Raw genomic sequence first — 15,640 nt, forward strand, 5'->3', positions numbered from 1 at the left:
CATTCCTGATGAGTGCCTTCCCAAATTAACCTTCTATAAATTGGTTGAGCACAAGCCAGGATCTCTCATGAGCTTCCAGGTATGTTTGACCTCCTTCAGGGTGGCTTTGAGGACATCCCTAAAGTGTTTTCACTGTCCTCCAGAGCATCTCCTGCTACGACCAAGTTCCAAGTATAACAGTTGTTTAGGGAATCTAGTGTTGGGCATGCAAACTACATCACACATGCACTGGAGCTCATTTTGAGTGATTCTATATTGGACTCATTGGCTTGGGGGAAGAGACTGATATTGAACTTTCCTGCCACTGGATATGTAGAGAGGGAGATGAACAGGCAACGTTGAAGATACTCTGGTGATCACAAAGAGAAAAACCTTTCGCCAAAACCAGCACATGTATTGCTTTGGGTGATTCAGTAGTGCTGCATTGCATGACCATTATAACAATAACTCAAAGATTGTTATCCACGTGGAACTGCAGAAAGAATTTCTTTGTGGTACTATTATAGGCAATGCAAATTTCAGGGTGCCTTGTTACATGTTGCCATGCAATTAGTGTAAAGCTGCTACTTCCAGTGCATTGCATAAGTATGCAAAAGTGAGGCCATTATCCATGCCTTGGTGTTTACCTGCTAGGTGTATGCTACTAATTCTAATCACGTTTACTGACCCTGTGCCCCAATTCATTTAGCTCCTCTTTCATCCACGTATCCAGTCTAATCTGGAATATTAGCCAAGTTTCTTTCCCAGCCACTAATCCTGGGAATTCAACAACCTTCCAAATTTCTGAAGTGGTTTCTCCCGCTCATTCTTGTAAATGACTTAATTTAATCTTGTATCTTTTAAGCACTGCTGCTACTAAAAAAAGTCTGTTTCTATATGTCTTAGCCCATCTGTTCATAATTTAAACTAACTTTATTGTTCCACAGTCTTTATTATTCTATTGAGTTTGTTTCAAATGTGCCTTGCTGTTTGTTTGTAATTCTTCATAGCAGACTTGATTAGATTAGACTTACAGTGTGGAAACAGGCCCTTCGGCCCAACAAGTCCACACCGACCCGCCGAAGCGAAACCCACCCATACCCCTACATTTACCCCTTACCTAACACTACGGGCAATTTAGCATGGCCAATTCACCTGACCCGCACATCTTTGGACTGTGGGAGGAAACCGGAGCACCCGGAGGAAACCCACGCTGACACGGGGAGAACGTGCAAACTCCACACAGTCAGCCGCCTGAGTCGGGAATTGAACCCGGGTCTCAGGCGCTGTGAGGCAGCAGTGCTAACCACTGTGCCACCGTGCCGCCCACTTGATCTTACTAAATATGTGCAGTTATCCTCTCTCAAATCTGTCTCCTTCCTTACATGGAACCTTCAAAGCACAACTATTCTAGCTGAGATTTTACTAAAAGTAGACTGTAGGTTCACCACTTTACACTGTATATCTTGTGATAAACCTGGAATTCTATTAATTTTTTTTTAAAAAGCTTTGTTAACTTCAAATATTGCTTTCAATAAGCTGTAAACCTGTACCTCCAACTCCACTGAATATACATATTCAGTGTATAACAACTACTGACATGTCACTTTACCCATTTCCCCATCTTACAAATACTCCTTTGCAGCTTGATCATTTGAAGAATTAATTGTGTCTCCGATTTCAATATAATCTCTGTTTCAGAACACTCCTTCTAGACTTGTATCCACATGGGAATTAGTATTTTAAAAAGAAGTCTCGTAGAGCTCTATATTTGCCTTTAAAAAACAAGTCAGACATTGTGTTTCACAGTAATTCAAGAGCACTTGCATTGTTTTAAAGTTGTTACAGAACATAGCAATATCCTAATTCTAATTAATGTGATCTTTTGATACTGTTAGATATTTACTGGAACAGGACTTCCCTGGCATGAGGATTGGGCCTGAACCGACAACTGATTCCTTCATTGCTGTGATGCATGGGCAAGAGGAAGGGATCATTCCTGGCAATGCACTTGTGGTTGATCCCAAAAAGCCTTTCCGGAAGCTAAATTCCTTCGGGAATGCTTTCCTAAATAGGTATGTGTGACCCTTGCATGTTGAGATTTTCTGAATGTGATTCTAAAGTTATAGTCCTTTACAAATGCTTTTCCATGGAGGTAAAACCGTATCATGTTCTTAGCTAAAGATATTTGACTTGGGGTCAGTGTTTTGACTCCAGTATCGATCCCTCTGTGCTAGTTACAGAACTCTGGTAAGAAATGAGTGATGAAAATGTATTACTAGAAAAGCGCAGCAGATCAGGCAGCATCCATGGAGCAGGGGAGTCGATGTTTCGGGCATGCGCCCTTCGAGGGAGGAGGGGAGCTTCTTCAAGAAAGGTATCCTTGCAAGAGGATTTGCAGTAGGATAAAATCTTCTAGGAGAAAGTGAGGACTGGAGATCAGAGCTGAAAATGTGTTCCTGGAAAAGTGCAGGTCAGGCAGCATCCAAGGAGCAGGAGAGTCGACGTTTCGGGCATGAGCCCATGCCCGAAACGTCAACTTTCCTGCTCCTTGGATGTTGCCTGACCTGCGCTTTTCCAGGAACACATTTTCAGCTCTGATCTCCAGCATCTGCAGTCCTCACTTTCTCCTATAAGAAATGAGTGAGGCAGTTTTAACCTGAATTTCATATTTGTCACATGAAGCTTCCCATAATTTGCATTGCTGCAGAATTCTTTTGTTTAGGAACCAATATGGAAGAGCAGTTTCTTTGAGTCCCTAATTGGTGATTTTGGTTGTATAAGTTAACGGGAATAAATAGGAAAGAAATCTTCCACCAGTTTACTGACCTTGCCTACTTACAAAGCCATCAGCAGTGACTTTCTTGATGGGGTGAACCTAAACAGCGGGTTAGTTAAGTGTGATTATCATGCTTGCTCCTATCCACCAGATGGGTGTGTGGTATAAGTCTGTTAAAAGTCATCAGGAATAGGGTACCATAATTCCACCCTATGGGAATGGCTGAGACCAACTGAGGTACGGCAAGGTGGCTCGGTGGTAAGCACTGTTGCCTCACAGTGCCAGGGACCTGGGTTTGTTTCCAGCATCGGGCGACTGTCTGTGTGGAGTTCGCACATTTTCCCCATGTGTGCATGGGTTTCATCTGGGTACTCTGGTTTCCTCCCGCAATCCAAAGACATGCAGGTCAGGTGATTTGGCCATGCTAAATTACTATAGTGTTCAGAGGTGTGTAGGTTAGGTGCATTAGACAGGGGTAAATGTGGGCAATAGGGTGAGGGGGGGGTGGGGGATCTGGGTGGGTTACTCTTTGGAGGGTTGATGAAGGGCTTATGCCCGAAACGTCGGATTTCCTATTCCTTGGATGCTGCCTAACCTGCTGTGCTTTAACCAGCAACACATTTTCAGCTTTGTTTCAAAGCAGTTTGGGCTGGCCCCTATGATTCTGTAAACCTGAACAGTGCAATGAGATGTTGTTTGGAAGTGCTGTTTGAGTTGCTGTCTGTCCTCAAACTGACTGGACTGTTGTGTGACTTCACTGGATTTGTGAACAACGGAAACCTCCACCCAGAGGCATTCTTTGACATGTAACATGAGAAAGAGCACATTTGTATTCACTTGAAGTGAACAGGCAACTGTACAAAGAATTACTGGTTGAAATATTCAGTTGTTATATGCATTGTCATTTCATAATGTACATCCACACAGCTTAAAGTTGAACTCTTAGAAAAGATTAGGGACAATTTCTGCTTCTGTACAGTAACATTTTGCCTTTGACAAGGATACACTTCACATGTGGTGCTGTGTTGTATGGGGTCTGTCACATCCCAACATGGAAACTTTTCAAGCCAAGTTAAACAATTTGGTCTGAGTATTCACATTGAGGATGTGGGATTTTGTCATTTGTCTGTTTGTGTAAGTCCTTGCATCTCCGTTTCTAAGGGATACTGTCTAAGGTTTGGAAATAAAACAATTTGCGCAATGTGGCACAAGGAGACTTAAGATAAAGAGTAAAGTACAAAATAGCCTCAATCTATTTTTGATATTCTTAGCACAGCTATGAAATCTTAAAGGTTTGTGCTAACTGGATGCAGTTCCTTGTTTCATACAATTTAAAGAAAAGCTGAGTGAGGGTTATTAGATTAAAGCATAACATTTTTTTTCAGCAAGCTCTCCTTGATTTTTTTTAGCCTCCCTATTTTTCCCTTTCATGGAAAAAAAATGACTGCAGTTGTGAGTTTTTTGTGTTTATCAAAATATCCATTGGGTAGAGGTAGTGCAACAATTGTAGTTTGGATATTTGCAGTTTTAGGCTTTATCCTGCTTTTGCTTACTGTACTTTTTTCCCCCTAGATCCCTATCTTAAATCATTTTCTTGGGTCAATCCCATCTCCGAGTGACCTTGAGAGTATCTTAATTAACCCTGATATGTACACTAATTTGCACAGGGTAACAAACATCTGTTTTATTTATTCATGTATTTACTGATTATGTAACATGCATTTACAATTAAAAAATCATGCTGTCTTCCTTTTCAAAAGAAAAACCTGTGTAATTGCTGTATGAAACATTATTTTTAATAAACGTTTCACTGTTCAGTGATTCATACTTGTCACCACTGATCTGACCTGATGTTTAAATTCCAAACCAAAGCTCTGAATGGAACAATTAAGCTTCCTTAAATAACTGAGTCGGTCACAGGGACTTCCTGGATTTACATAATGTGACAATTGAAAAAGGAACTGTTGCACACACCCATCACACACGTTTGTGTCTGAATAATGTTGCTTGGCTTCTCATTCAAAACTATAATCTTTGACCAAGGCATTGTATTGATTTAAGGTTGAGATGTGGAATTTAATTACAATTGGGGTTTAAATTTCCCGTGCCTTGTGATTGGAGTCAAAGGAGCAGTCAGCAAGCCAAAAAAATGCAAGAACAACTTAACATTTGCATCTTTCATACATCTTGATTCTTGAATGGGGCAAGTTTAACAGCTAGGTGACCAACACAGCTGCTGCTTTCTCCTTATTTAACACACAATTGTTTAAGTAGTGTTATGGACCAGGCCAGACCCACTCAAAACATTTTAAGAACATTTAAAACTTTCTAGTTTTAAGCAGATGTAAGTTGAATGTTCCAGAAGTGACACAGCTGGTCAAAACTCAGTTCTAAACAAAGCAGAATTTATTTATACATGAATAAAAGAAAACCAAATTTTAAGTAACATAACTATTTGAAAACACAACTTAACAAAGAGCTATTCCAATTTCCTGCAACATCCCATAAACACACCCCTTGGCAAGAAGGTAAATTCAAACACAGGTTCTTGCAGGAGAGAGTTGTCAGAGAGACGATCAGCATGGAGCTGTTTCTTTGGGTCCCTAGCTATAACTAACCCAAAACTAGAAGGAAAAAACCCTGAACTGGGAGAACTGTCCACTCCCCACTCAATGTACAAGTGTTTTTGTAAAAAAAAATGCCTGAAAGCCTTTTTTGATTATTAATTTAGACAGCATCTGTTGGTCGTTATTAAAGTAGCCATTTCAGACATTTCTCACCTCTGCCTTTACGACCCCTCTTGGGGGGGGAAAAAACCAAGGACAGAATAACCTTGTTGAAGGAGCAACATTGTCACAGGTGCACACTGTATGTTAATATTATCTACCTTCCTCTTCACTCTCCTACTGGTACAGTGACTTGTTGGGATGTAGTTTCATCAGTGTTCTCTGTCCTCCACCACCCCTCAAACGTATACATTCTTCATTCATGAGTCTGAACAGTGGATCAGCAAGCTGCTGGATATCATTCAGATAGAGAAACCTGCATCTTCTCTCTTCCTCCTGGGCTTATGGGTGTTTGGTAACCCTGTCTGAGATTGGCAAATTAAACAGAAACCGCTAAACCACTAATTATGGTTTGTATAGTTAATTGCAAGCAGTTATTGATACATTGAAACATTGCAAAACTCCTAAAATGTATTGGTCTGGGTGACTGAAACAGTGACAGAATGCGGTCTGTGCTATTCGTATTTTGAAATAAAAATCTATATATGGTATCAGTCATCTAATCTCTTGGTCCTGCAGTTTCTATAACCTTCAATGTCATGATTGGTTTTAGCTGAAGGCAAATTGTGGACAAATTTCTCTCAATTTATTGCCCTGTTGTTTCTGGATGCACTTGTATTGCAAGTGCAGGTTACATGCAGAACTTTACTGCACTTTCCTTTCCAATGTTTTGATTAAAATAGGTTGACTGCAATGTTTGAGGTGTACAAAGTTTAAAAAAATCACACAACACCAGGTTATAGTCCTACAGGTTTAATTGGAAGCACACTAGCTTTCGGAGCGATGCTCCTTCATCACCTGAAGGAGCCACCGGCATCACCAAATCATGTTTGAGGTGCAATATGTTTAGCGTATATAGGGTCTCCTTGATGCTTTTCTTTTTCCCTCTTTTTTTTTGAACAGATTCATGTGTGCTCAGCTCCCAAACCAAGTACTGGAAAGCATAACTATCATTGACACACCTGGAATCCTCTCTGGGGAGAAGCAACGAATGAGCAGAGGTGAGTGGACTCCTTTTAAAAGGAAGCTGCGTGGATATAAGGCATTTCTCCTGAACTGCGCACAGGAAGAGCTGAGTATTTTGTTTCTGTTTCCTCCTGAGTTATGCTTTTATTGATTGTGACCTTGACTGACGTTTTCAACTTTTAACTTTTCCCATGCAAGGACAGTTTTTGTCTTGTTTGCTAATTTAGTTTCTTTCCTTTCTTCCTCCATTTTAAAAATAGCTATTTCTGCAATCCTCTCCTCAATGAAATTATGTCTGTGATCTGTACACTCCAGGCTAAATGTCTGATATCCTGCCCATTAAACAAACCCATAGAATGAAGCCTGTCACAGTAAACAACTGGAACCAAGGGCTGGCAGGGACACAAATTCTGATGCTTGCAACAAATTACATGGTAGTTAGTCGCATAACACACTTCCACAACAGAGTTTGTAGGCTGGAAATAGAAACGTGATAGCAAGTGTGTTTGTGTTAAACCAATTGAAGTAATTTCTAAATTTTCATAAGTGCAATTGTTCTGGTAGTTCCTCACAATAAGGTTATATCTGGAAGCTTTTTCAAGTGCTAGCAGGGATTTTGAGTAAATGTCTCATTGTCCTGAAATTAGGAACAAAAACTGCATTCACCGATCACATGGGAACTCTTGTTATGATACCAGCTGACTGTCAACTAGACAAGTCAGATCCCAGAATGAAATCTGGATCACTTTTAAATTTTAAAAATTTTGCCTAATGTGGAAGTCATTCACTGAAACATAGGTGGCATAATTTCTTAACCGCACAACAGATGTTTATTACTCAAAAGACAAAATCAAAAGAAAATCTAAGATGATTAGTTATAGAATGCAGTTAACAGATCTTAAGACTACCTTTTTCTCAATCTTTAAGTTTAGACTTAACTGATTCTCTATCCTGTGAACTGTGGAGTCTTCTTACATGAACACTCTCAAAGTTGAGAGCTTAGATTGTCCTATCTTCTAAACATCTACAGAATTCTAACTAAGCCCTTCTAGTCTGGAAGTTACACAAACTAAGTTTTAAAAATTTATTTCATTAACTGCCTCAAAACTCTTTTTGAGAGACAAGATTGTACTTGCTTCTGTTTCAGCTTGAGATGTTTCCAACTAAACAGTTTACAGAGAGAAATTGCAAGGTCTGTCTGACCTAACTTTTTTTTCCAAATATAAACTTTCTCAAAAGTATCCAACACCAGTGAGCCACTATTTTAAAATCCAAGCTCTGAAAGTGTTGTAAATGATTAATTTACTCTCATTGCACTGATTATTTACTTGGATGCTAAGTGAATTTGGTGAAATTCTTCTTTTAAAGCAGTGCTTTAGTGTAATCTACTTTTGTCGAGTGAATAGTAGCATGCTTTTCCTCCATGAACATGCCTTGATAAAGCTAAACAGTTAGACCAATGAGTTGAACCCTGGCATGAATTCAACTCCTGTTGCACAGTAGGACCCCAATACATTGTAACAAACAGAGTTACTTAAATAACTAAGGTGGTGATCACAAGTAAATCAATAAGCCCTTGCAACTTCTCATATGTTTGGTTGAATCTCTTCTCTCTAAATTAATATTAGCTAACAGGTTTCAGCAGACAATGGAAGCAGTGCTGGAGTAACTCAGCAAGCCTGGCAGTATTCTTGGAGAGAATCAGTTAACATTTTGAGTCTGATATGACTGTTCTTTGGACCAGTCAGGAACTTGAAATGCTGTTTTTCTTCCCATGGATACTGCCAGACCTGCTAAATTTTTCCAGCATTTTGTGTTTGTATGAGATATGCAGTATCCACAGCAATCTGTTTTCAGGCTAGGCTTTTGTACACATTCTGTAGCAGCCATGTAGATATTGAATTTTGGGACAAAGTGAATCTCATTTGGCCACATCTTCAATGCAGAGAAGTTTCTGAAGGGTTGCTTTTTCCAACCTTGCTTTATATCTCGGCTACTTTTATCAGATGCTGCATTTAGTGCTGAACAGCTGAGGGTGAATTGCCAAGCTGAATATTTTGAGCGAATGACAAGTAATCCTTCTATAAAGGGTACCTTTTGTTTCTCTAAGTTCAAATAGATCATTATTAACCATAAGTACACATTGCTAAATTGTACACGATCATTCTCCATTTTCACATTTGTCCGCTCCTTGAGAAATTGAATATTACTCCTGAGTAAAGACCTAAGTTTTATTTTATCTGCAGCACAAGTGTATTTCTGGCACCTAAAATGTCCTGGGTCGTAAGTTTTTCCTGGAGTAGATTAAATATACAAACTGATCCAGATCATTTGAAACCAGTTCAAAACTAAGAATACGGAGTTGTTATTTTAAAGCTTTTTCATCACTTACACAAGTCAGAATGGAAACTAACTGTGATTACTGTTATAGACATACATGGGAGGACTCCTCTGGAAGAGTTGCAAGGTTGTAGCTATAATCTGTTTACATAGATTGTTAACAGAGGTTCAAATTCTTAGGCTATTGTATGTTTCACTAATTACGGGAATAACAATTTTGTAAAATGAGAACTACGACGTCTTGACAAGTTATTTCTAATTAATATGTAACACATTAATCCATTGAGTTATCTTGTAAATTCTAAAGGCATGTGACACTAGCATTGCTTTTTACCATATTATCTCATCTCTTTCTGATAGTGTGAATCATATTCTTTGTATTAAATTTATCTCCTGATTTATCTGACTTTGTCCCTGGAGCACATGTTAGACCTTGCAGATTATCAGGCCATTAATGTTTGCTCATCTTGTCCTAAATGTGATCTCTCACAATGTGCTTATATTGCAGATATTTTAGTTTGAAGATATGCAAATCACCTTTAATGTTAAGAAATGTTCCACTAAGTTTATTAAAATGAATGCATTGACTATTGAGAATACTACATAAAAATCATCCTTTTTTCAGAGTGTGGAGATTAATTTACTAGGTGCCAATTATAGAATATGTAGTTGAACAAATAGAGGGAGCAAGTGTTTGGAGTTTTGGTGAGTTGTTGCAGTGCACCTTGTAGATACTACTCAATGGTGCGATTGTGCATCAGTACTGAAGGGAATGACTGTTGAAGATATTAGATGTTGTGCCAGTCAAGCTGACTGCTTTGGTGTTAAGCTGTTTGTGTTGTTGGAGTTGCACTCATCCATGTGTAAAATGGAAATAGTGCTGTAATTGTGATTTAATAATTGCACCTAAAGCTGTCTTATTTTAACCTGAGAAATCCACCAACCTGTCTTTTGTAAAAAACCCCCCCCCCCACACACACACACACACACACACACACACACACACACACACACACACACACACACAGAGAGAGAGAGGATGCTGTCTGCAGGTTGGATGTTTTCACTCTACTGCTTTAAGCTCTTGCAGTTTTTTAACATGCTGCAGCTCAGCCAGTCAGAGAGTTGTTGCCTGGCCAAAGATGATTCTTAGTGCTATTCATTCTCAACTTTTCTCTCGTTTCCAGAAACAACTCAACAATATGCAACGCTTGTTTATTAAGTTATAAATTTTATTTTCAAATAAAGCAATCAAATTTTCGTTTGAGTTTTTAATCCAATGAATTAAAATGTGGTCCTCCCATGTGTGTGTCTATAATAGTAATCATAGTCGATTTCCATTATGACTTGTGTAAATGATTAAAAAGCTTTAAAATAACATCTCAAGGTATTCCATCACTCTCCTGATGATCCTGGTAGGTCGTGGATAGACATTGAGGGAACAGGTGAGCTATTTGCCACAGAATTCCTTGACTCTGAGCTCCGCTTTGGCCACAGTATTTATATGGCTTATTCAGTTTCTGGTTAATGGTAGCCTCTAGAACTATGATAGTGGGATTTTGTGGTGGTGATGCCAGTGATCATCTGGGGTGGGGGGGGGGGGGAACAGGGGAAGTGATTGGATTCTCTCTTGTTGGAGATGGTCATTGCCTGACATCTGTGTAGTATGAATGTTAATTGCCACTTATCAACCCAAACCTGGATATTGTCCTGGTCTTACTGCATGTGTACACCGATTGCTTCTGTATCTGACGAGTCATGAATATTGCTGAATGTTGTGCATTTGTCAGTACTGACCTTATGGTGGAGGGAAAGCCATTGAAAAGCATTTGAAAATGGTTGGACCCAGAACAATACCCTGAGGAACTCCTGGAGCTGAAGTGATTGACTTCCAAAAACCATAACCATCTTCCTTGGTGTTGGGCATGAATTCGACCAAGGGATGGGTTTCCCCGGTTCTCTTTAACTCCAGATTTTCTAGGGTTCCTTGATGCCAAGGGCTTTCGCTCTCGCCTCATCTCTGGAATTTCGCTCTTTTGTCTATGTTTGAACCAAGTTTGTGATGAGGTCAGGAGGTGAGTGGATCTGTTGGAACCCAAACTGGTTTGTCACTGAGCAGATTATTGCTGAGGAAGTGCTGCTTGATCTCACTGTCAATAACCTTGCATCACTTCAATGCCGTTTGAGATTAGACGGATTTGCCCTTTTTTTTTGTGTACAGGATACAGCTAGACAATTTTCCACATTGTCGGGTAGCTGCTAATAATGTAGGTGCATTGAAACTGCTTGGCTAGGGGTGCACGTTCTGGATTGTACATCTTCAGTAAAGGATGTTGTCAGGGTTGGAGGGTTTAAGCTATAGGGAGAGGCTGAATAGGCTGGGGCTATTTTCCCTGGAGTGTCCGAGGCTGATGGGTTTATTAAATCATGAGGTGAATAGACAAGGTCTTTTCTCCAGAGGTGGGGAATCCAAAACTAGAGGGCATAGGTTTCGGGTGAGAGGGGAAAGATTTAAAAGGAGCCTAAGGTGCAACTTTTTCTCAGAGGGTGGTGCGTGTAAGGAATATGTTGCCGGAGGAAGTGGTGGAGGCTGGTATAACATTGAAAAGGCATCTAGATGGGTCTATGAATAGGGAGGGTTTGGAGGGATATGGGCCAAGTGCGGGCAAATGAGACTAGATTTATTTCGGATACTTGGTCGGCATGGGCAAGTTGTACCAAAGGATCTGTTTCCATGTTGTATATCTCTATGACTCTAATACCAATATGTTGTGAGGGCCCATGCCTTAATGCAGGTAGAGTGGATCAGATTGTCTGAAGACTGGGATCTGTGATGCTGAACCCAAGAGGAAGTATTAATTAATTCTTCTAATTACTTAAGATTCATTGATTTGCACAGAGTGCTGCTGATTACCACTATTTGGAAATGCCGGTGTTGGACTGGGGTGTACAAAGTTAAAATTCACACACCACGTTATAGTCCAACAGGTTTAATCGGAAGCACTAGCTTTGAGTGCTGACAACCCCTGATGAAAGAGCAGTGCTCGGAAAGCTCGTGCTAACAATTACACCAGGTTATAGTCCAACAGGTTTATGTGATTTTTTAACTCTGCTGATTACCTGTTTCATTTTGAATAAGTTCAATTGCTTTATTCTGAATGTTGATTTGATTCTAAGAAGATGAGAGTGCAATATAAAATGACATTAAGCTGGTGTGCTGTTTGTTGTTCACACTCTGGGAATTGCTAATGCTTACATTAATGGTGAGAATGCAGTGGCATACTGAGCAGTTGAGGAGATTTTTCTCTTGCTTATTGGAGAGAGAATATTTATTTCTTTTTGTTTTACTTTTTGCTTTTTCTTCCATAAATCCCATTTATTTTTTCTTCAGATTATCTCCACGCTAATTGATCTCTAGCTCTTGACCCAGACTTTAGGTAACTTTTCGCTTCCCCCGGCCCATCCTCCTCATCAAGACTCCTGTTGTTGCCCTTCCCGAGAAGGGAAAAATTACCATTGACCAATACCCCAAATCCAACTTGCCTTTTCTCTTTAAGATCCTTGACACTGTTCAGTCATCTACTCCATGACCATCTTTCCTGAAGTTTCTTTTTCATTTATCTACATCCAGGTTTTTATACATGCCACATCACTGAGGCTACCAGGGATCGTTTCCACTGTGACCATGGAACACTATATCCGTTCTTATACTCTAACTTTTCTCCACCATTTGACATTGATTATATCGACCTTCTCCTCTACAATTTTTGCCCTCTTTCCCATCTCCACAGATTGCCTTTGAATAGCTTTCCCTCCTAAAGTATCAAACTCCAGTGTTTCTTGCACACTGACTTAGCTTCCCTCAAACTTCCTTGGCTGTGAAGTCATTTAGGACATCCTCAAAACAATGGAAGGTGTCAATTAAATGCTAATTTTCCTTTAAGTGGTGAACAGAAAGTGAGCTGAAAATATCAACTTACAGTCAGTCAGGCCAAAATCTCTAAATATGAATGAGGAGCATGTGAACTTAAAACTGAAAGTGGTTAAAATACTTTCCTCAAATTGCTCCAAGGATATTATTAAGTGTAAAGGGTGGAGCTAGATGTTGGGATGGGCTTGAAACACTAGCAAGGTGTGATCATGGCCCAACTAGCCTTTTCTTCTAATTTAGCAGATTTTCATCTTTCTCTTGCAAGAGTGTGGACTCACCTGCACCATCTGTTCAGTGGTGAAACCAAAACCAGGCACCATGACCAATTGTGCAAATACTTCTAAACTGAAAATTGCAGAAGTTGAAACTAGTTTTGAGTCTTAGTATCTGAATTAATCTGGCAAATGAGGAAGTGTGCAATATAATCTAAATTTATCTTAGTGCTGGCTGTGTTAACACTTAATATATGCTTAAACTGTGTTGAGCAATATGTGCATGATATTGAGTTATGAAAGATGATTCTCGATTTTGTAATGTTGCTTACTCAGTGTTAATGTTGACCACATTTTGGGAACTTTCAATCTGGCAATTATTATAGAATTCTCCTAGTTCCCAGTTGCTTAACTCTTTAGTCAGCATTTGAGCTTGACAGTGCCTGATTATTTTTGGTTAGAAGAATGGACAATACCAGACTGAGACCAGGCTTGGAGGAAAACATACCCCTGTGATGATACTTCAAATCAGCCTCGACATTCCTGATGTGGCAATTAGGGATGGGCAATAAATGACCTAGCCAACAATGCCCACATCCATGGATAAATAAAAATACTATTAAGGAAGCAGTTTTTCACAGTTGGCTCATTTGCTGTTTTATGTACACACATCTGCTGGATTGCCTGCAAACAGTTTTCTCAATTAAATCTCTACCTCAGGGCATTTAGGAGTTGACACTAAATGCTGATCTAGCCAGTGACACTTGCACCCCAGGAATCAATAATATAGAATAATTTTTGTCTCTCCCCAAGTTTTGTTTTGTACTGTTTTGTTCCTCACTGTTTAAGTAATGAGAGTAGGCGGAGTCAGCCAATCCCATTCTGCTGTTAAAAGGCACCAAACTGGAATGCATCCTCGCAAGAGGACAGTCAAAATATTCTTGGCAGCTCCCTTGGTAACTGCTCCAGGGAGACTGGAGGCTTGGAAGCTGGACTAAGCTCAGCTTTCAATGGCTTAATAAAAGTAAGTTGTTGTTTTGGACAGAAAGGAAGATCATGCAAGAAACAAAAGTACTCCTTCCTGAACTCCATGCATCCAGAATGTCTTTATATCATTCCTATGATTTCCATTTGTACTGGTGATATGCTTTACCTGCAGAATTTTGTCTTACATCTGATTTCTCCCCTAGTGCTTCTGTCTTGATCTGCTTCTTTGTGTGTCTCTGCATTTGTTTAGCTGCCCTCTTTTGCCTTTCACAGCTCTACCTTTCAGGGTAGTCTCCGAGAATTTTTGCTGTATAGCACTAGCTTTAAGAATTTCTGGTTGCTGGATAGGCATCTGTTGTGCAAAGAGCAGTCGATATGAAAGTGTGTTCATTATAGTATATTGGCTTAACTTTATAAACAAGAATCAAAGTAATTACTATTTATGACATTACAAAGGTTGTTCAGTAGTCCTATAAAAGGATTCTTGCTTCACTAACTTAAACTCTGACCATGGATTTAAAAAAAATTAAATATTGAGAGATTGTAATTAATCTTAGAGCAAAACAATATAATAAAGACATTGTTCTGTATGACTAACATACAATTTATTGCATAAAGCTATCAAACCATACAATATCTTGAAGTTGAAGTTACAATCCTTTTCCTTCCTCAGCCATATATCACTATCTATTTGCATGTTGTTTCTTGGCCAGTGGAGGATAACATAGCTTACTGGCTCCTCACCAATTTGCAAGTTGTCAATATTTCTGTAACATGACAAGCATTTAGTAGGCCAACTGAGGAATACATTATCACTTCATCTACAACTCAATAGGTTGTCAAAATGAGAAAACCTGCTTGGCTGGTTGTGTTATGACTGTAGCCTATTAACCCACACTAAACTATTCTAAACTCAGGGCAATTCTGCAGAGTTGAAGGTTGTTGTAAAGCAGGGAAAATTGGCCAATTTCACATTCGTCTCTGATCACAGTTGAGTGCAGCTCTAAGAGAAACCGACACTCAATAAGTTATGATTAACTCTCGCCACACCTCACATAACTAGAAACATCCTCTTTTTGTTCTAGGTCCTGTTATGTTAGTCATTAAAAGATTGCAGTTAGTCTATATGCGCCTTCCAAACTGGCAACCTCCATCACTTGGAATGGCAAGAGCGGCACATGCATGGAGGCAAATTCTCCACCAAATTACACATATTCAGGTTTGGAATTATACCCACATCTCTTCACTGTTACTGTGTCAAAAAACAGGAATTCTCTCCATGATAACACTGTTGGTCTAGCTAACTTGAGTGTTCTAAGAAGTCAGCTCATCAAAACCTTCTCCAAGGCTATTATGGATTAGATTAGATTCCCTACAGTGTGGAAACAGGCCCTTCGACCCAACAAGTCCGCACCAACCCTCCGAAGAGTAACCCATCCAGACCCATTTCCCTCTGACTAATGCACCTAACCCTATGGGCAACTTAGCATGGCCAATTCACCTGGCCTGCACATCTTTTTTGGATTGTGGGAGGAAACCAGAGCACCCAGAGGAAACCCACGCAGACACTGGGAGAATGTGCAAACTCCACACAGACAGTTGTCCAAGGCTGGAATCAAACCTGGGTCCCTGGCGCTGTGCCAGCTCAGTGCTAACCAAT

General features: G+C 39.7%; 1 protein-coding gene across 1 annotated transcript in view; it reads left to right on the forward strand.

The window, feature by feature from the left end:
* Window positions 1-15,640, forward strand: part of LOC132818075 (EH domain-containing protein 1-like) — a 66,702-nt gene that overhangs the window by 10,853 nt on the left and 40,209 nt on the right. Inside the window, exons 2-3 of the mRNA XM_060828728.1 lie at window positions 1,878-2,054; window positions 6,448-6,545. Coding sequence (XP_060684711.1) covers window positions 1,878-2,054; window positions 6,448-6,545 — 275 coding nt within the window. The remainder of the gene's footprint in view (window positions 1-1,877; window positions 2,055-6,447; window positions 6,546-15,640) is intronic.

The sequence above is a fragment of the Hemiscyllium ocellatum genome, chromosome 8, assembly GCF_020745735.1.
Source record: "Hemiscyllium ocellatum isolate sHemOce1 chromosome 8, sHemOce1.pat.X.cur, whole genome shotgun sequence".
Classification (NCBI taxonomy): Eukaryota; Metazoa; Chordata; class Chondrichthyes; order Orectolobiformes; family Hemiscylliidae; genus Hemiscyllium; species Hemiscyllium ocellatum.